Consider the following 22,402-nt stretch of genomic DNA (forward strand, 5'->3'; position numbering starts at 1 on the left):
AGTTCTTGTCTTTTTAATGTACTAACCCTAAGTGGAACATTTAAACCTGATCCTTTTCACTGTGGACGGTTCCATCAGATCTATCAACATTAAATATAGGACGACATATTTTGTCCTTTGCACATCCCCTGCCCTTCTTTCTAGCTAATACTGGAAGTCTCCTTCCTCCACAATGCTAACTAGCATTTTAAATTAACCCATAGTAAAATCTGAAACTGTATGTCCTCCAAATCCAGTTAATGAGCCAGGTCTTCCCTCACCCAGGTATTGCTCACAATTAGTCTTTCTTCTAACCATGGTGCTACATCAGTCCCTCCCTCCTCCTCGTCCCCACCTGCCAATCTTTGCAGTATGCTAATTCAGGCCTTTCCTTTATCACTTCAGCAGAATGGTAGCATTAATGGTGGGTGGAAAGAGAATGCTCCTTCCACGATAATTATTTTTGCAAAGATGTCAGGATTGACAGGAAACAAAATATCAGAATTTAAAGTGGAAGCTGAGTACAAGGACTTTGTGTATGATGGGTTAAAGGAATGTCAGTAGTGATTATGGAGTGAGGGAAGAGGATGGTGAGCTGGAAGAGGGAAAATCACTTAACTTGTGGTGTTTTAGTGCTCACACTCTGCATCCAATGACAATTGAAGCACAATGTTCAGAATGAGCAGAAGGGAAAGCCTGTTTAATGACTTTTTCAGCTTCACTGGTTGCTATTCCCCCTGACCCCCACACCCAATCCCACCGACTCACTCAGCATAGATTAAAACCTTGGATCTTTCAGGCCACTGTGATTCACTCTTAAGCATGGTAATTTACCCTCTGAACCTTCAGGAGGATCGAGTTGATATTTTATTAAGATAATATAATTTGTCCCATAATTGTTTTAAGCTATAACAGATTTATTCTGACAACACACAAATCAGCAGATTGTCTCAAGACAATTAAAGTGACCTGGAGACATTTTCCCTCCAGCAGCTTGCATTTCTCATGCACCTTAAGGCAGTAACACATAAACACTGTTAAGCATTTGAATGAAATCCAATAAGAAATTCCTTGTGTGCTGTTGTGGCTGTACAGGACAATGGTTAGGCCACTTTTGGAATACTGCATTTAATTCTTCTCTCCCTGCTATAGGACTGATATGGTGAAACTTGAAAGGGTTCAGAAAAGACTTACAGAGGGTTGGAGGGTTTGTCCTATAGGGAGAGGCTGAATAGGCTGGGTCTGTTTCCCCTGAAGAATCGGAGGCTGAGGGGTGACTTACAGAAGTTTATAAAATCATGAGGGCTATGGATAGGGTGAAATAGACAAGATCTTTTCCCCAGGGTGGGGGAGTCCAAAACTAGACGGCTTAGGTTTAAGTTGACAGGGGAAAGATTTAAAGGGGACTTCAAAGGCAACTTTTTCACGCAGAAGGTGTGTGTATGGAATGAGCTGCCAGAGGAAGTGGTGGAGACAAAAAAAAATCTGAAGATGCTGGGATCCAAAATAGGCAGGCAGGAGGCTGGAAGAACACAGCAATCCAGGCAGCATCAGGAGGTGCAGAAGTCGACATTTCGGGGAGGCTGATACAATTACAACATTTAAAAGGCATCTGGATGGATATATGAGTAGGAAGAGTTTAGAGGCATATGGGCAAATGCTGGCAAATGGGACTAGATTAATTTAGGATACCTTGTCACGTTGGACCAAAGTGTCTGTTTCTGTGCTGTACGCCTCTATGACTCTAAATAACTGCCAAGATAGTGAAAAGAACCATTTTGAAAGCCATTTATAGAGCCATAGAGATCTATAGCACAAAAAGGACTTTGGGCCCATTGACTCTGTGGCAGTCAAAACCAGCCATCTAACTGTTCGAATCCTATTTTCCAGCACTTGGTCCACGTCCTTGTATGCCCCTTGGTACCACAAGTGCGCATATCTAAATCCTTCTTAAATATTACAAGGGGCTCTGCCTCTACCACCTTTAAAGGCAGTGAGTTTGTGATTCCCATTTTCGGTACGAGGTTTTTCCTAACATCTCTTCTAAACCTTCTATGCCTTACCTTCAATCTATATCCCCTGGTCATTGATCCCTCCAAAAGTGGATAGGTTTCTTCCCATTTACTCTGTCGATTTCCCATATAAGTGTATACATCCCAATTGTCTCTCCCACTCAGTCTCCTCTGCTCAAAGGAAAACAACGTCAGTCTACCCAATTTCTCTTCATAACTAAAACTCTCCAGCCCCGCCTATATCCTGGTAAATTTCCTCTGCACCCTCTCCAGTCAATCACATCCCTCCTATAACATGGATTCCACAGCTGCACACAATACTCTCGCTGTGGCCCATCCAACTTTTTATACAGTTTCAGCAAAACCACCCTGCTCTTACCTTTAGTTGCTGAGGCGTAGAAATTAAGCATTTTAACCACTTTATCTCCCTGTCCTGATACTTTAAGGGACCAGTGTATATGCACACCAAGGTCCATTGGATCCTTGGTACTTCCTAGGCCCCTACTGTTTACCATGTTTTTTCTTGCCTTGTGTGTCCTGCCCAAGTACATTTACCCGGATTGAATTCCAATTGTCACCAATCAGCCCATCCAGACAACCAGTTTGTACCCTCCTTTAATCAATGGCTATCTTCTTCACTATACAAACCCACCAATTGTTTTTGTTAATCAACTTCAAATTTGCTGATTAACCCTCATACATTCAAGTCTAAATCATGCATATAAACTACGAACAGCAAGGGCTACAACACTCGCCTCTGTGGCTCCCAGTGTAAACAGACTTCCAGTCACAAATACACCCTCCACCATCACTCTCTGCTCTTGCCACTTAGCCAGTTCTGGATCCAGTTTGGCAAATATCCTTCAATCCCATGGGCTCTCACCTTTGCTTTGTGTCTCACATGCACGACCTTATCAAAAGCCTTGCTGAAGTCCAAATAGATTACATCAAAAACATTGCCTTTCTCTCCACACCTGGTCACTTCTTCAAAAAAATTAAATCAGGTTCAATCAAGGAGGTATAGTTAGTAGGTTTGCAGATGACACCAAAATTGGAGGTGTAGTGGACAGTGAAGAAGGTTACTTCAGATTACAACGGGATCTTGATTAGATGGACCATTGGCTGAGGAGTGGCAAATGGAGTTTAATTTAGATAAATGTGAGGTGCTGCATTTTGGGAAAGCAAATCTTAGCAGGACTTATACACTTAATGGTAAGGTCCTGAATAAAGATACCTTGGAGTGTAGGTTCATAGTTCCTTGAAAGTAGAGTCACTGGTAGATAGGATAGCGAAGAAGGTGTTTGGTATGCTTTTCTTTATTGATCACAGCATTGAGTGTAGGAGTTGGGAGGTCATGTTGCACCTGTACAGGACGTTGGTTAGGCCACTTTTGCAATATTGCATGCAATTCTGGTCTCCTTCTTATCGGAAGAATGTTGTGAAACTTGAAAGGATTCAGAAAGGATTTACAAGGATGTTACCAGGGTTGCAGGATTTACGTTATAGGGAGAGGTTGAATGGGCTGGGGCTGTTTTCCCTGGAGCGTTGAAGGCTGAGGGGTGACCTCATAGAGGTTTATAAAATCATGAGGGGCATGAATAGGATAAAAAGACAAGATCTTTTTCCTGGGGTGGGCGAGTCCAGAACTAGAGGGCATAGGTTAGGGTGAGAAGAGAATGATATAAAAGAGACTTAAGGGGCAACTTTTGCACATAGCGGGTAGTGCATGTATGGAAGGAGCTGCCAGAGGATTTGGTGGAGGCTGGTACAATTACAACATTTGAAAGACATCTGGATGGGTATATGAATAGGAAGGGTTTAGAGGGATATGGGCCAAATGCTGGCAGGTGGGACTAGATTAGGTGAGCATGGACTGGTTGGACGGAAGGGTCTGTTTCTGCGCTGTACATCTCTCTGACTCTAAGTTGGTTAGGTATGACCTCCCCTTAATGAAGCACCTCCAAATGCAGATTAATTCTGGCTCTCAGAGTTGCTTCCAATAATTTCCCACTGCTGAGGTTGGACTGACCAACCTGTAGTTTCCTTGTTTGTCTCTTGCTCCTTTCTTGAATAACAGGACCACATTGGCTATGCTCCAGACTTCAGGTACGTCTCCCTTGGCCAGAGAGGGATTGAAAATTATTACCAGTGCCCCTCCTTTTTCCTTCCTTGCCTTGCTCAACATCCTGGAATACATTTCATCCAGTCCTGGAAATTTATCTGCTTTTAAGCATACCAGATCACTCAGAACCTCCTATCTGTCGATGCTAACTTTTTTTAAGCATATCACAGTCCTTCTCTCTGATATCTATACCCACATCATCCCCCTTACAAGTGAGCACCAACACAAAGCATTCATTTACAACCCTGCAACCTTCTGGCTTCGTGCATAAATTCATGCTGTGATCCTTAATGGACCCTACTCTATCATAAGTTATTTTTTTATCCTTAATACACTTATAAAGTAACTTCAGATTTTCTTTTATTTTGCCTGTCATTATTCTTTCATATCCCTTTTCGCTCTCTTTATTACCTTTTTGAGTTTCCCCTTGTACTCTAGGGTCTCAGTATCTGCTATAAACCTCTCTTTTTCTCTTTATCCAATCTGTATATTCCTTGATATCTTGAGTTCACTGAAGTTGTTGGTCCCACCCATTATCTTTATTGAAACGTATTGGTCCTGTACTTTCCCCATTTTCTTCGTGAATGTATTCCACTGTTCTGATATAGATGTACCTAAAGTTTACTGTGGCCAGATGGTACCTAATCTTATTAAACTCGGCCTTCCCCCAGTTTCGAATGTTAATTTCAGACCCATCCTTCTTTTCCATAACAAATGTATTACAGCTGTCAGCAAAATGCTCCCCCACTAATACTTCAACCACTTGCCCAGTTTCAGTACTTACAATTGAGTCCTGGACAACTCTGCCTTGTAGGGCCTTCTAATTACTGGCTTTAAAAAATCACCTGGTTGCAATTTAAGAATTCCGATCGGTCAACCTTTCTGACTATGACTACCCCAGTTAATATTGGGGAAGTTGAAATCCCCTGCTATCGCCACCCTATTCCTTTTGCATCCTTTGAAATTTGCCAACCTATCTACTCTTCTATTTCTCTCGGACTGTGAGGGAACCTGTGGTACACTTTCAGCAATGTTATTGCTCCTTTTTGGTTATTAATTTCTACCCATGTGGCTTAATTTGAGGAGCCTTCTAAGATATCGTCCCTCCTTACTGCTATAATTGATTCCCTGATCAATATTATGACACCCCCTCCTCTTTCACCTCCTTCCCCCCTCTCTCGTGAATTGAATAGAATTGAATTTATTGTCACATGTACCAAGGCACAGTGAAAAGCTTTGTCTTGCGAGCAATACAGGCAGATCACAGAGTTAAGTAGCATAGATAAGTAAATAATAGATAAACAGCAGCAAAAAGAAAGCCACAAGTACAGGCAAGTGTTAAGAGTTTGTGAGTCCATTCAGTATTCTCACAACAGTAGGGTTGAAATTGTTACAAAACCGGCTGGTGCGTGTGTTCAGGCTTCTGTACCTTCTCCCCGATGGTAGAGTTTATAGAAAAATATTGCCAGGGTGGGATAGATCTTTGAGAATGCTGGTGGCCTTTCCTTGACAGCAGGCCTGGTAGATGGATTCTATAGATGGGAGGTTGGCCTTTGTGATTGTCCGGGCAAAGTTCACCATTGTCTGTAACCGTCTCTGATCTTGAATGGTACAGTTGCCACACCAAGTAGTGATAAATCCAGTCAGATTGCTCTCGATGGTGCACCTATTAAAGTTGGCAAGGGTATTCACCGTCATGCCAAATTTCCTCAGCTGCCTGAGGAAGAAGAGACGTTAAGAAGAGACGTTGTTGGGCCTTTGTAACCAGTGCGTCCACACGAAGAATCCAAGAAAGCTTGTTCTGATGACCACTCCCAGGAGCTTGACGCTCTACTCATTCCACCTCTGTGCTGTTAGTGTGTAGGGGGGCATGAGTAACATCCTGCCGAAAGTCAATAACGAGTTCCTTGGTTTTGACGGCATTGAGAGCTATGTTGTTCTCGGCACCATTTTTCCAGATCTTCCACCTCCCGTCTGTAATCTATTTCGTCGCCATCTGAGATTCGACTGACTATGGTGGTATCATCAGCGAACTTGTAAATGGCATTAGTCTGGTCTTTAGCAACGCAGTCATGGGTATACAGTGGTACAGTAGGGGGCTGAGTACGCACCCCTGGGGAGCTCCAGTGTTGAGTGTTAGTGAGGATGAAATATTGTCCCCAATCTTCGCTGATTGTGGCCTGTGGGTCAGGAAACTGAGGATCCAGTTGCAGAGAGTGGGGCTTAGCACTAAGTTTAGTAATTAGTCTCAAGGGGATAATAGGCTGAACTGTAATCAATGAGTAGGATTCTTGCGTAGCTGCTCTTGGTGTCAAGATGTTCTAGGGAGGAGTGAAGGGCAAGTGATATGGCATCTGACGTAGATCTGTTGGTCCTATAGGCAAATTGGAGTGGGTCAAGAGTAGGTGGTGAGGCTGAAGTTGATTAATGCCATGACCAGCCTTTCAAAGCACTTCATGACCACCGAAGTTAGGGCCACGGGGCGTTAGTCATTGAAACATGCTGCATGAGCCTTCTTAGGCACAGGGATGATGTTGGCCCTCTTGAAACTGCTGCAGTGAGAGGTTGAGGATGTCCAGGAAGACCTCTGCCAGTTGATCTGCACATGCTCTGAGTGCACTGCCTGAAAAGCCTATATCCTAGAATATTGAGCTGCCAAGCCTGTCCTTCTCTCAACCATGTCTCAGTGATAGTAATGACATTACGCTCCCATGTGTTAATTTGTGCCATCAACTCATCTGTCTTGTTCATCACTCTTTGCATGAAAATAAATACTATCTAATGTACCTTAACTGGCCTACACAGTTTATATCTTCCTGACTCACTTGCTATTTATTTTAATTTTAACCATTCATCTTCTCCCACTGAACCTTCTATATGGATACCATCCATCAACCTCACCAAGTTAGCTTAAACCCTCCCCAATAGCAGTAGCAAACCTTCATAGAAAGATGAGAGAAAGTGAGGATTGTAGATGCTGGGGAGTCAGAGTCGAAAAGTGTGGTGCTGGAAAACCACAGCAGGTCAGGCAGCATCTGAGGAGCAGGAAAATTGACGTTTTGGGCATGAGCCCTTCCTGATCAAGGGTTTATACCTGAACCATTGACTCTTCTGCTCCTTGGAAGCCGCTTGACCTGCTGTGGTTTTCCACAGAATTTTCACAGAAAGATGCTGATCCCACTTCTGTTCTTTAATCTACTTCCTTGTCCCAGAAATTCTGCTTTAGGATGTCATCCTTTTTTCTACCTATGTCATTGGTATCAGTATGTACCACGATCTTTGTCTGTTTGCCCCCAGCTGCAGCTGACACACTTCCTGCACGCATGGTTACCAAGACAACTGAAACTTCCATGATTTGCTGTACAGCACAGCGGGAGCATATCACGGATATGAGTTCTGCTACCATGACTTTCTTGAGTCTTTTCATTGCTCACTTTTTTTAAAAAAAATTATTCTTATGTTAGAATGCTATTAATTTAATTAGAGAGACGACTGATGATGGTTTAACCTGAGGCTGACCATACCTCAGGTGAGGGGAGAAGTTGAGAAGGAGAGTCTTTCATGGTAACCACAGCCAGTGTAGGAATTGAACCTGTGCTGTTATTGATACTCTGCAAAACAGCTGTCCAGTCAACTGAGCTAGCTGACCCCCAAGTATTCTGCTATTTTGGCTCTGATTTTCACTTATTCTGTTATTTCTCTTTAAAAGAAAGTACACTTTTTAAAAATTCTGAATCAGTCAGCACGACCACTTTGCTGCGATGACATTGTTTGACTTGTTTTCCCATTCAGCAGAGCCCTGAAGCTGTACTGTTAAACTAGGATTCCCCTCCCGGTGCTCAGCTGAAGATAAAGAATATAGTTGTCCAAATTATCAGCAACCAAAAAAGACCTTTCAAACTATGAACCAAAACCAAAACAAAACTGTCGTCTTCCCCATGCACTGAATTCCCACGGTGCTCTAAATTCCCAAAAAACACACACTCACCGGGCTGTCTTTCAGGGTGTGTTCTCTCCCAAATGCTTGGGTGAAGCTTATTCAGCGTTCACATGTAGATGTCCCACATGTCGTTTTAAATTCTAATATTCATTTTCTTTAAAAAAAAACCAACAGGGCACATAGTGTTTCACGTTAGCTTCTTGCTAGATGTGGTTTTTCTCTTAATCTTGAATTAAAGCAACCCATAAAGCCCTTGCCAGTAATGGATGCTAAGAAAAGATATGACATTATATTTCATGTAATTCAATCTCTTGAATAATGGCTTTTCCTTGAAAAACTTCCATCACACAAAATAGTTTTCCGAACATGTGGACATCACTGGCTGGCTTCTTATTACAGTGTAAAGTGAGTTCTGCAATTTCCACTAAGGTCAGCATTAAAAAGAATGCATTTGAGGGCAGCTCGAGTTTTACCAAATTGCTAACCCTGCTCAGCTTCATGTTCAGACACAGCAGTATAGCCATTCCCATTTGTTGTAGCTGCGAACTAACTATGTCCTTGAGGCAGATGGAGCTGTAATGACTGAAATAAAAGACAGAATGTTGAAAGTACACAGCAGATCTGATGGGAGAATCTAAAAAGTTATCCTGTCTATTTCTTTACATGTAGTGCTGGAGTTGCTGTCGTCTCCTGGCTTTGCTTTCAGTTATGAAGTGGTGATTCATAAGTGTTTTAAGTTTAGTTCACCCAAAAATCTTGTTGTCGTTACACTGCCATTCTGCATGCACATGATTAAGCAGTAGCTGAAGTTAACTTATATATAAAATAAATACTGTAGAAATGATACATTAAAGCTGCTGAACTTTGTTAAAGCTAGTAATTATAGAAGTATCACACATTGGGCAAAACAAAATGATGATACTAAAAGATATTGCTCCAGTAATTCCAAAGTCTAGATAAGTTTCCACTAGTTCATATCTTGAGACTCATACCCAGGAAATTGCAGGGTAGTACTAATCAAAAGGTACAGGAGAACTTTAAGTAAAATTTGATCAGACTCACAAATCAAGTTTTGGAATTTCTGGGCTCTGGTGTTTGGAGTGTGATTGTATTTGAAGCATAGAATTTTATGGCTCATAAGGAGGCTGTTCAGTCTATCTTGTCTGGTGGCTCTGTGCTAGCAATTCAAACCTAATCCCACTGGCCCATCCTCTCCCCTTTGCAACTCCCCACTCTACTTAAAACCTTGATCTAAAGTTCCTTTAGGATGTGATGCTTCCCACCTTCTCCAGTTCGTGTGAGAAGCCCTCCAAAAGCATTGGAGAATAAGATTTCTCCAAACCTTTCAACTCACTCGATAACAGCAGAATACTTTCTCAACAGCATATTTTATTTCCATCATGTCAATGTTATCCTAAATTATTCCAAGGTGCTTCACAGGTGCATTATAATATAACATATGGTACCAAGCCACATACAGTGATATTAGGTCAGATAACTAAAGGCTTTGTCAAAGAGATAGGTCTTATGGAGTGCCTTAAAGGAAGAAAGAGGTGAAGAGGCACAGAAATCAGAAGGATATTCCAAGAGCTGGGGCTAGGCTCCTGATGGCAGGGTCACCAACGGAGGGCCAATCGGGATGGTCAAAAGGCTGGAATTAGAAGAGCATAAAATCTCTGAAGCTTGTGGGCTGAGTGGAAGCTACGATTAAGAAGTGAAAACGTAGAGAAGTTTCAAGACAAGGATAAGAATTTTATAATTCAAAATATCACTCTCCTGGGATCCATTGTAAATCAGTGAGTTGGAAATAGATGGATGGAACATGAAGCAAATTGAATCATGGGTGGCAGAATTTTGGAGGGCTTCAGATTTATGGAGAGCAGCCAAGAGTGGGTTGGAGCACTCAAGTCTGGAGATATCAAAGACATACATCAAAACCAGAAACTCCACTTCAGTATTTCCAAACGAGATGATAACTTCTGACCTTAATAATTTTATTTAATACTCCTTTGTTATTTTATGATAATTAAATGGCTATTCTCAGCCAAGTAATCCAGATACATGGTATAAATGAATACAAAGCTCTTGAGAATTGAATTTGTAAATAAATATGGAAATAAGAAGTGGTTACACGTGACAGTAATGTTTTCAAATTGTTGTAAGGATCCAAATGTTTCACTCGTTTTTTTTAAAGGAGCTAAAACTCAACTTTATCTGATCTTGTTTATATCTCTCCTACCTGCACCAATACACTTGGCTCTTGACTCTTACCTGAAGTGACCAGACAATCAGCGAACTGCTAGTGAAGGACAGTAAAGGCCAGCCTTGCCAACAGTACCATCACCAATGGTAATAAATCTGATTGGGTGTTTGTGGCTGTAACTGAGATCTAATTTGATTGTTGAAAGGCTGCTAAATTTTCACTTTTACAGATAAGTTGGTCATTGGCATGTTGCCCACAGCAACAAATCTCAAACCATTGAAAATCCGAACTTCCAAAGCAATTTAAGTTAAGATTGTTTTGCCTTTATCATCAATGTGAAAAATAAAATTGATTAAATCTGTGTCTTACAATTGTGTACTCCATAACTGCCTGATGAAGGAGCAGCCCACCGAAAGCTAGTGCTTCAAATTAAACCTGTTGGACTAAACCTGGTGTTGTGTGACTTTTAACTTTGTACATCCCAGTCCAACACTGGCATCTCCAAAAAATTGATTATGGTATGATTTACAACAGTTGTATACTGATCATTACTTTCTACAGGAAGTTACTAAACAACAATATCTAATTATTTGAATCCAGCAACATAAACAGTGTAGCAAAGTAAGAACTTGGGTCTTAGAATGTTGAATTTTCAAATGATTGAAAATAAGCAAATTTGATTTGATTGAATGAGATGATGTAAAGTCTATGCCAAATTTAGCTGGTTGATCCAGGATATTCAAATTGGAGGCTTCCAGGTGCAAGGAGGTTTAGAATCTGGGTTTAACTTGTTGCATTTGTCATTACTGTGTAATTTTTTTTACAGTTCGGAAATTTTATGGCAGGTTGGCATGTAGAGTTGGTTGAAGTTGTCTGCAGAGCAGGCTAAGGGATTGGAAGGTGCCAAGCTGAGGAGTTGTTGTGCCTCCTTTGGCAGGATGGTATAATTGCAGCATGACATGTTCACATAAACTGCTTTCATTATCAATGTCAACATAGAAATTTCTAATCAAAAGATTTAACACAGAAGTGTGATAATATAACCACTGATGTAATAGATCCAATCAAATTTTAAATCAAAATGTAAAAATATTATTTTGTCAAAGATAAGGAAATGGCAAGTAGTTGTAGTAATTTGTGCATTATTTTAGGCCCGCTGTAATATTTTATCTCCATCAGTGCAACTGAAGCATCATCTGGGGCATATGACTGAGGGTTCACACTGAAACCATAAAGCAAAATAGATAAAATTCAGAACTTTTTAATCACTGATAATGTAAACTTCCTTAGAATAATGAGTGGTCAAGTCACGGAGTGACTGAAATAATCATGCATGTAAACTCAATGAGATAATCACATCATAAATAAGTATTTGTTGCATTTGTTCAGTAAATCCATGTATTGAGGACCAAACCTTATTAAAGCAGTACACCTCGTTAAATCCATGACATGTTCTAGGACTTGGCCACATGGACTAGGAAGGTCTAAAGTTTGATTCCTGACTATGGTTAGCTTGCTGACTTCAACCAAAACAGCAGATGGGATGCTACTAGCTATCAATAAATTTGAGCTAAATCAACTAGGTTCTTACTACAGTACTGGTCGCTCACTATTGACCCCTGCTGAACAATGTATGTTTCATGGATGATGTCTAAACACAGGTTGTTTGAGTGTGAATAGGTTAGCTTAGATTACTTACAGTGTGGAAACAGGCCTTTCGGCCCAACAAGTCCACACCGACCCACCGAAGCGCACCCACCCAGATCCATTCCCCTGCATTTACCCCTGCACCTAACACTACGGGCAATTTTAGCGTGGCCAATTCACCTAACCTGAGCATCTTTGGACTGTGGGAGGAAACCGGAGCACCCGGAGGAAACCCACGCAGACACTGAGAGAATGTGCAAACTCCACACAGTCAGTCGCCTGAGGCGGGAATTGAACCTGGGTCTCTGGCGCTGTGAGGCAGCAGTGCTAACCACTGTGCCACCGTGCCACCCACTCCCATAGCTACTTTGCTAACCAAAACATTAACCCCGCTCTGACATGAAGATTGGGCAACATGAGCAATATGCTGAGGTTCGCAGGCATCCAGATCCGGCACCTTCAGGAGAGGAGAAATGAACAGAGACCAAAACAACAGCTGAACAATTGCATGGAAATAATTCATCTTGGAGAGCAGGGCCCTTGACTGGCAGGATAAATGCTTTTTTTTCAGTCTTGCTATGCTTTCACAATTCAGTATTGCTAAGCAGAAGCAGATGTACAGTAACATATGCCCCTCCGGCACTGCCCTGAGTTCTCTGAGCAGAAAAGGGTTTTGTTTTACAGTGAATCTTGCCTTTGGTTTCACTGCCATCTGTGTTCTCTAAATTAGGCATCTCACTAGCTTACATTCCCAACCAGGTGTAAGGGCTTGTCTGTGCTGGTACAGTAATTATGATTTTTGACTGCTGCGTGAATGTTGGGTCATGCTGTTCGCAGCATAAATCCAAAATGGCATTCCAGTCCAGTGGCTTGAAGGCTAAAGTTAAGAAAAGAAAAGTAATCTTGTCATAATTGTCTCCTGCAAAAGCGGTTTTATGTTCTACAGAAGTCATTGAGATTTCCTGTCAGTGTGGTTAACTTCTTTTCTTAGTTGTTGAAGGGATACTTTCATCAAAGGATTTAGCGAACAAAGCAGCTTGTGTTTAACTTTGCAAAGCTCATTTAATGTACTTTTTCTTTCTACCCTCAAATTATGAAATTGAAAAATCTGAGAAATGTTGATATTCCAAGTAAATTCTGGTGTATATTTTGTATCTTTGTCAACACAGTTAGGGACCAGCCCTGTAATTGATGGCGGATGTTACTAGCGCAGATGGGTTATAGCTGTGAAGAAAAACTGAGAAGTTACAATCTTTTTGTAACTGGGACTGAATGAGTTAAAAGATGATCTGATTATTTATTAGAAATTCACCGCACCAAAGTAAGCCATTCAACTGAGTGTGTCTCTAAGCCAGTATTCATGATCTACCTAAGGCTCCCTTCACCTTACTTCAGCTAACCATCTTCGCATATCTTGCTATTTCTTTCTCTCAAAGTGGTGACAAATGGGACTAGATTAGGTTAAGATATCTAATTGGCATGGGGCGAGTTGGACCAAAGGGTCTGTTTCCATGCTGTACATCTCTATGACTCTATGAACCATACCGCTGTCTGAATAAAGACATTTCTGTTAAATTGTTTATTGTATTAATGACTGTCTTATATTTCTTGGCATTAGTTTTGGATTTGTCCATGAGTGGAAAGTGATGGATTAGCTTCTTTGGTCAGTCCACCAGTGACGAAGACTACAGTTTAAGATGATGACAAGAATTTTGGTTGCATTTAGAAAAAGTAATGATTTTCACCTAGATGAGTGACCTTGTAATTCTCTGTTGTCTACATTAATGCAGAGTCCATGAATTATTTTAAAAGAGAATTAGATGATTATGTTAAAACCTTACCATGATCGGACAGCAAACAGAAATGTCAGAAATAGTTTTTTTACTCAGAGAGCAGTAAGCGTATGGAATGCTTTGCCTACAACAGTAGTAGATTTGCCAACTTTAAGTACATTTAAGTCGTCATTGGACAAACATATGGATGTATATGGAATACTATAGGTTAGATGGGCTTCAGATTGGTATGACAGGTCGGTACAACCTCGAGGGCCGAAGGGCCTGTACTACGCTGTAATGTTCTATGTAACATTTGGTGTGGGGAGCACCCAAGTGTGACACTGATTAAAATATATAAAATTCTAATGGGACTGGACAGACGAGATGCTGGGAGGATGTTTTCCCTGTTGGGGAGTCTAGAACCTAAGTTACAGCCTTTGGATATGAGGTAGACCATTTAGAACTAATATGAGGAAAGATGTCTTCCTTCAAAGGGTAGTGAATCTCTACTACAGAAGGCTGTGAAGGCTGAACATATTCAACAAAGAGATTGGTTTGTTTTAGGTATTAAAGGTATCAAGGGATAGGGGGAAGAAAGTGGGAATTTGGCATAAAGATGGAGGATCAGCCATGATTGTGTTGAGTGGTAGAACAGGCTTGAAGGGCCAAATGGTCTACTACATCTCCTTGTTTCAGTGTTTCTATGATAACATGGAGAAAATCACTATTGCAAACGTAGTAAATTCTTCTCTAAATCAAGATGTAGTTCTATTTCCTAACCAGTCCAAACTGTTTGGTATCTATGCCAGGACCAATAAAATCTATCAAACATCTTTATTGCTTGTACACTGAGTGCTCGGGAGGGATTTTCACTTTTGATGTGCCTTCACAAAAACAGTTTAAAAAGGATTACAATAAATCATTACAAGCCATTCTTACCCCTGTATTTTATCTTTTAAACAAAAAGCATTGATGATATGAGATAGTTTGAAGGAATTGATCATTACTGATTGAATAAATGGATAGAGCCATCAGTCCAACACATGCTGAAGCCCCTAGAGTCCAGAGCAATATCTGATATTAATTTTGTCTGTCTCAGTCAGTCAATTGATCCTCCAAATTTTCTTGTTGACATTGGGCTTTGTGTTGAAATAATATTGTTATAATTTATTCACTGAATAGAAATGGTATTTAGCAAAAGTAGTCTCCAGCTCTCTCCACACCTCCACCCCCAGGGACTGTAACTCTCACTTAAGGAGAAGTACTGAAGATTATTATATCACTTTAAAATAAATTGTTTATTTTAAAGATTTAATGTTCAACTTAAAATGAGAAGTTTCAGGCAAATGTGTTAATTTGTTTTCCTGGAGCATAGTTTCAAGATTTACATAGCCCAGATAAGGAAGAAGGGTGGTGGGAATAAATACCTTGTTCAGAAACAGCTGGATATTGAATTAATTATTATCTTTTGAAATAAAAAAAAGGCATGAAGACCAACAATTATATAAAGAACAAAACTTGCCACTGAAGAGAATGTGAGAAAGATGAAAATATGAAACAGAAGTTTCAAAGCAAGAGCCAGTGCAGACAACCAGGGGCCAAGTAGCTTCCTCTAGTGCTGTAGCAGTTCTGTGCAGTTACTCAAAGACATGTCTAACCTTTTAAGTACATTTTCGTCAGTTCGTAGTTCACCACTGTAGATGGATAATCAAAGTAACTGGTGCAAACCCACCCAAAACCTATAGGAAATTACATATGTTTTGTTTAAATTAATTTAAGTATCACACCTTTGCTCTGGCATGATATTTTATGCAACTTTGGGAGAATTGTTTTCTGCACGAGTTAATTGGGAGTCTTGCGACCAGGCTTCGCCCACTGTTTTCCCAATTTTTGTTCACATGATCCACATCAAAAGGTTGGCTTCCAGAAAATATGGCATGGAATATTTTATATTTATTGCACTTGATGGTTCCAATTATTTGAGGCATTCAGTGCTTTGTACTTTACCTTAATCCATTGATTCGCTAACAGACCTGCGGCCACACCTTTAACAATCCTGTCCATTGCAGGAGACAGGCTGCAGTTTCTCCATACTGATTTTTCTCCTTTTGCTGTATTGATAAGGAGCACTTAGACATTCAGTCAGGCTTCAATTACCCAGTTCAGTTGAGAGACTTGATCTTGACCCTAATTCCTACCACTTTATAACATAACATTCTAAACTTCGTAACCTAAATTGTTTCCTCCCACTTAGCAGATAGGTGATAGCAAAGTAACAAAATTATCAAGACACAAATCCCACACACACCTTGAGTTATTTTTATTATTTTATGTGAATAAAGTTCAGCAAAGATTATGCACTAACACACCAAGCAAAAATCTAGCTTGGTTCAATATGGGAGAGTTTGCTTCCTCATCTTAAAATCTAAAAATGTTAGCTAACAATTGTTTAAGTAAATAGGAAACTTACTCAAGGATGATCTGTGACCTTAAGTTCTTTCCTAAGATCTGACCATGATCCAGGCATAAGAACTAACCATCTTCAAGTTTCTTTAACCTATGTTTGTGTTCTGAAATTGAGAAGATACCTAAGATACTAACATCCTGCATTTATATAGAGCCTTTAACATATCCAGTTGCTTCACAGGATTAATTAAACAAAGGTAGGACACTGAACCACTTGAGGGCATTTGAAGCAGATGTCCAAATACTTATAAAAGAGGTGAGTTTTATGTGACGTCTTAAAGAAAAAAATGCAAAGTGCTGAAGCAGAAAGGTGCGAAGGAGATAATCCAGAGCATAATGTCTAAGCAACTGAATACACGGCCACCTAAGGTGGAGCAATTAAAATGGGGATGAACAAGAAGGCAGAGTTTGAGAAGTATAGTTATCTCAGTGGTTGTGGGCTGGAGGAGGTTTCAGAAAGAGACATGATGAGCGATTTGAGAACAAGAATGTGAATTTTAAAATTAAGACATTGTTTAATCAGGAGCCAGTGTTGACCAAAAAGCACGGGAGTGATAACTGAATGGGCCTTGCTTCAAATTAAGAACCAGGGTAAGTTAAATATTACAAGGTGAAAAAATGGCAACAGTTGCAAGATTAGAGACTGGAGTATCTGAAGGGATGGAAGTCTTCCCTCTCTGCTGATGTGAGTTTGGTACTTTGATCCAGTGGAGTACTTTCCCAGATTGAGCCACAGGTTGGAGGTATGTCTAGGTCTCAGGAAGTGTCCAGGACCTGAAACATTAACTCTGCTTTCTTTCCACAGATGTTTCCTGACCTGCTGAGTGTCTCCATCAGTTTTTGTTTCAGATCTTCAGCATCTGCAGTTCTTGATTTTATTCCTCAGGGCTTAGCTTTTAGTTCCCTCTTCCCCACCCCAAGAATTTTATTAAGTTCATCTCCTTTGTAACTGTTGCTGTCTCTTTTTTTAATATAGGTAATTCAGAGCGACCCCTACTGGGTTCCGACAACAGAAGAAGAGTACTTGCATTTTGGAGAGAAGGCTGATACAGTAAACCAGGCAAACAAATACATGAATACCGTGCGCAAACGGAAAGGGCTGTATGTAGAGGAAAAGATTGTTGAGCATGCTGAGAAGCAGAGAACCCTCAGCAAAAATAAATAACTGCTTCAGAATATAAACTTTTCCAAGAATGCTTATTTGTGTGTGAATGATGCGCAAAGGGTTAAAGATAAAATCAAAAACTTGATTGTTGGTTAAATATCTCAGCTACCTTAAATTGATTACCTTCAAACGTCAATCAGCCCTTCTCTATTCTAATTCCTTGCACATATTGAATACAAAATATCATCAGCCAAAGTTGAAGACCAATTAAAACACAATATTTATATGGTAGACTTTTTAATGAATGAAAATATATCACAGTTACTTGAGACTGAAATGGCTGTGAGAAATGAACTCAGGCATTTGTGTGGTGTGAAGTTTGGAGTAATTTGTATCAATGTTGATCTGCTGTTTTAGATTATTTATAACAAACTGAAGAATTTAAAACAAGAGCCAATCCTAATCCTGTCTAACTCAAGATTGAGATTTTCACTTACAAGTGCACCCTATGGCCCAGGCTCGGAATGAATTCTAATTTTTATTCCAAATATTAATTAATGCATATCTCAAAATAACATTGTGGAAGAAACAGAACAAGTGGTTTTCCTGTACTGTATTATGATGAGTTTTTATTGGTGGTGAGGTTGACATGCTGTTGAGAATGCAGTATTGTTCTAAATCTCCATCAGATTTAGTTGCTCACAACAAGATTTTAACCCCATTAAGGCTTTCTAGATGGTTTCACCTGCTGTCAATATTGCAGTCTTGTAATATGTTGTTATATTTTTAGCTCTTCATAGTGATGTTATTGATTTTGGTTGTAGTGAGTGAGGGAAAATGAAAAGTTACCTCAAAAGAAATGAGTTGTTATAGAACATTACCCCAAATCAAAAAAAGCCCCATTTTTTTGGTTCAAATCTAAAATTGTTTCCTCACATTTTCTTGCCTTATTCCAAAGCATATGCTGACAGAAGAAAGCAATCAACTTTTATGAGGGTACAGATTGGTTTCACTTCATTTGTTCAGGATCACCTGGCAGTTAAACAGTCCATTGCTGATGATGAATTGTTTTGCACAACAATAATTTGGATTATTCAAAATGAGTAATGCAAATAATACACAAAATTGGTAATGTTAATTAAAAGCTCTCAAAACATTTGAATTAAAGATAGATGCTAATTTCCTCCATACCAAATCAAATTACTGTAGATTCAGTAATCCGGAATTAAAACAAAATGCTGGAAACACTCAGGAAGTCTGGCAGCATCTGTAGAGAAAGAAGCAGAATTAATATTTCAGGTTAGTGACTGTTTATCAGAGCAGACCAGGAAAATTGGCGCCTTTTCTCTCTCCACTAATGCTGCCAGACATTTCATACATTTCCAGCAATTTTTGCAATGATCTCATGTCTGCTATCCATTGACAGCCATGTAACATTAGCTCTAATCAATTATTTGTAATGCTGAAAACTGTTTCAGTTCCTGATGCATTGTGAAATCTAATTAAACATTGATCCTGTGAGTGAAATGCTACATAAGGTCACACTTTAAAGCTACCGTTTGTACTTAAGAGCTTTTGCATGTCTTTTGATCAGTGATCTGGTAAAATGCAACTAGCCTTCAGAATCCCTATGCAATTTTCACTTACTGAATCAGGTTTATTACCCCCTTGACAATTGATGGGTCTGCAACATGGGGAGGAGGAATAGAAGTCATAGGAAGCACATCATTCATTAATTTTTAAATATCCAAAATGCATTTGCATTAAAAGAACCAAAAAGTCTTTAATTTTGTTTGTGAAATGCTGCATTAATAAAGTTATATTTTATATCAATCACGTGCATCAAAATATCTTCTAAACATCTTACATCTGTATTTATTTCCTGGCTACAAGACATACTTCCTGTACAACATGTTTCTGTCTCACAAATTGTCAACTTTTTGCATTGTAAATCCTATGTCTACATTTATAATGGAAATTATGTAAACTCAAAATTACACCATACGTCCAGTTATTCTAAATAATTTACACCTCACAGAATTGAAATACTTCCTACTGAAGATTTTTGTCTCAAGAAAATATTTCTTCGTCTTTTTATTTTGCTTGTGACACTTATTAGATCTTCAATTCTTTGTCAAGTGCTTCTTAAGAATTCAAAATAGCATGAGTTTTATCTTTTCAGAGATCAGTTTTCCGTTATAACACAGTGTATTCTAGGCATAGGTTTCAATGACTATGCTGATTATATCTAAACAGCTGCAACAACATTCAAGAAGCTCAACACTATCCAAAAACAAAGCAGCCTGCTCTATCAACATCTTAACCATTGACTCAAACATCCATTTTCTGAATTGTTGGCTCAATGTGAGTGCAACATATTCTATCTACCATAGAATGCGGCTGTTGAAACTCACCAAGGCCTCTCGGCAGCTCCTCATGTACCGAGAAGGACAAGCAGCAAGCACACAACAATACGCACAACACTCACCAGACTGAGAGAAAGTGAGGACTGCAGATGCTGGAGATCAGAGTTGAGAGTGTGGTGCTGGAAAAGCACATCAGGGAGGCCTTTTGCCCGAAACATTGATTCTCCTGCTCCTCGGATGGTGCCTGACTTGTGCTTTTCCAGCAGCACACTCTCGACTCTCACCAGTCTGACTTGGATGGATGTGGCCATTGCCACAACAAGAGTGTTGCCATTCGTGTGTTATTGCTGAATCACAATCTTGGAAGCCATGACCTACAACACAGCCAAAGTGCTTTCACCAGACGAACTGTTGCAATAGAAAAACCTGGCCCACTTTCACCTTCTCGAGGACATTGGAATGAGCAATAACTGCTTCCTTTAGCAGCAACGTTCACAGCCAAAGAACGATTTCTTTTTTCAATATACAGGGAAAAAGATCAGTTCCTTTGGACCAGGCATATTGCAAAACACAAAGGAGCCATACAAGTAATAGCTGTGATTATAGAGTAGGATGAGGCTGAAAGCGTGAAAGGTAACCACTACACTTGCACTTAGTTTGCCTGGTATTATCCTAACAGGTGGTGCACGGGCAGACCATTTAGCCAAATTGGACCGTGCCAGTGTTTCAAGTCCACATCAGCAATGTTCTGCTGTCCATCATTTGAGCCTTTCAACATCATCTTTTTATTTATCTATCTCGCATCCCCTAAATGTTGATGTTGCCCAGAACTTCCATGTGGTAGAAAGTTCACCTGCCTGGTTAAAGAGATTAAGAAGTACAGATTTTATTTGAAACTTCATCTCTCACATAAACATAAACTAGATAATGAAGGCAGTGCGGTTTGGTACACCCTGTATAAAATTGGTAATTTTTATGCTCTTGATCATGAACAGGTTAAAATTTAGATGCTTAACCAAAAATAGATTTTATTATATGGTATCTCAGGTTGGGTTGTGCACTTACCTGTAATCATTCCCACTTAATATTGCAGATGGGAGTGCTAATTACAACATCTTTTTAATAATGTGCTTGTTTTGTTGAACTCTAAAGTTACATCTAAAATTACGGCTAAATTGCATATTTGCCAGCTTTCTTCAGCATGTCATTACATCTATATTTTGTTGGCCATGAAAACTGTTCTTGGCTGAATTCGATGATAGTCATGCAGCCAGTTTCCTTTGAGGCATTGATGGCCAACCATATTAAGATTGTACCTTTAAACAAAGACTACAGTAACTGTTTTGGAGGTGCCCTGAGCTGAGCCTCGAAGTAGATCTGAACCAATGTTTTTGCTCTGGAACTCAGCTGACAGCTTAAGTATGGACTGATACTAAATGGTACTTGAGACTTATTATGTTTTAAGTAGTGGGGGGAGGGGGGAGTTACTCGACCTTCAAAGGCAGTTCTCTGTTGGAAGTTCATCTGTTAGCCCATGAGCCTCAGAAGAGAAGCAGCCAGTCAGATTAGTTTAATGACAAGATTAGATCTCTGGCACAAGTGTGTCCAGAAAAGACAAATTATCTGGGACAAATTTAAGCAAACTGCTGCTCCACAGGTCACTGGTAGTTTGGAGGCTGAAGCCTACATTTATACATTCAAAGGCAATGTCTTTTTTAGAATATTATAGTGCTGCCTCTGAATACAGCACTAGTTCAGTTATAGTCATGATGTAGCAATTTTACAGGCCAAAGTGGAGATGGAAAGAGAAATTGAATCTAGTGCTTTCTCTATAAAGGAGTTCTGTACCACTCACTACAATGTTAGAAAGAAAACTTTATGGAATGTTCCACTTTGTGGAATGTTTTCAAGGTGTTCCACTTTTATTATTGTTATTCTGGCAAACGCAGCAAACCCCCACTGATGGCGGAGGATTAACTGTGTCCAGGGCATTGCCAAAACTCTTGTGCTCATCTTTGTACACTTACCTAAACAGACAGGCGATAACTCTTAGAAGACTTCTCTGACAATACGACACTCCCTCAGTACTGCCTTGAAGTGCCAGCCTAGATTATATATAGAAGGCCCTGAAAATAGCCTTGAACTCACCTTATCTTGCTATCAGGTGCGGACATTATTGTGATAATATTTGTACAAACATTGCCTGCCTGATATTTCTCATTTAAATTTTTATTCCACCAACTACAGCACCTTCTGCTCTGTTCAGGTCAGTGTAAGTACTGTTGCTAAACAGTTCTGTACGAATGAATGTAGATTCCTATAGTCCCTTTTAGAACGTAGAAAAATACAACGCAGTACAGGCCCTTTGGCCCTCGATGTTGCGCCGATCCAAGGCCACCTAACCTACACTAGCCCACTATCCTCCATATGCCTATCCCAATGCCCGCTTAAATGCCCATAAAGAGGGAGAGTCCACCACTGCTACTGGCAGGGCATTCCATGAACTCACGACTCGCTGAGTAAAGAATCTACCCCTAACATCTGTCCTATACCTACCACCCCTTAATTTAAAGCTATGCCCCCTCGTAATAGCTGACTCCATACGTGGAAAAAGGTTCTCATGGTCAACCCTATCAAAACCCCTAATCATCTTGTACACCTCTATCAAGTCACCCCTAAACCTTCTTTTCTCCAATGAAAACAGCCCCAGTGCCTCAGCCTTTCCTCATACGATCTTCCTACCATACCAGGCAACATCCTGGTAAACCTCCTCTGCACCCATTCCAG

At 40.0% G+C, this 22,402-nt stretch overlaps 1 protein-coding gene across 2 annotated transcripts in view; it reads left to right on the forward strand.

Moving 5' to 3' along the window:
• efl1 (elongation factor like GTPase 1) overlaps nucleotides 1–17,322 on the forward strand; it is a 262,860-nt gene extending 245,538 nt beyond the window's left edge. For both annotated transcript variants that reach the window (XM_043677604.1, XM_043677605.1), the window contains one exon: nucleotides 17,121–17,322. In XM_043677604.1, the coding sequence (XP_043533539.1) occupies nucleotides 17,121–17,309 (189 nt within the window). In that variant the 3' untranslated portion in view covers nucleotides 17,310–17,322. The remainder of the gene's footprint in view (nucleotides 1–17,120) is intronic.
• Nucleotides 17,323–22,402: the final 5,080 nt, after the last annotated feature.

This window comes from Chiloscyllium plagiosum, chromosome 36 (assembly GCF_004010195.1).
Source record: "Chiloscyllium plagiosum isolate BGI_BamShark_2017 chromosome 36, ASM401019v2, whole genome shotgun sequence".
In the NCBI taxonomy this organism is placed as follows: domain Eukaryota; kingdom Metazoa; phylum Chordata; class Chondrichthyes; order Orectolobiformes; family Hemiscylliidae; genus Chiloscyllium; species Chiloscyllium plagiosum.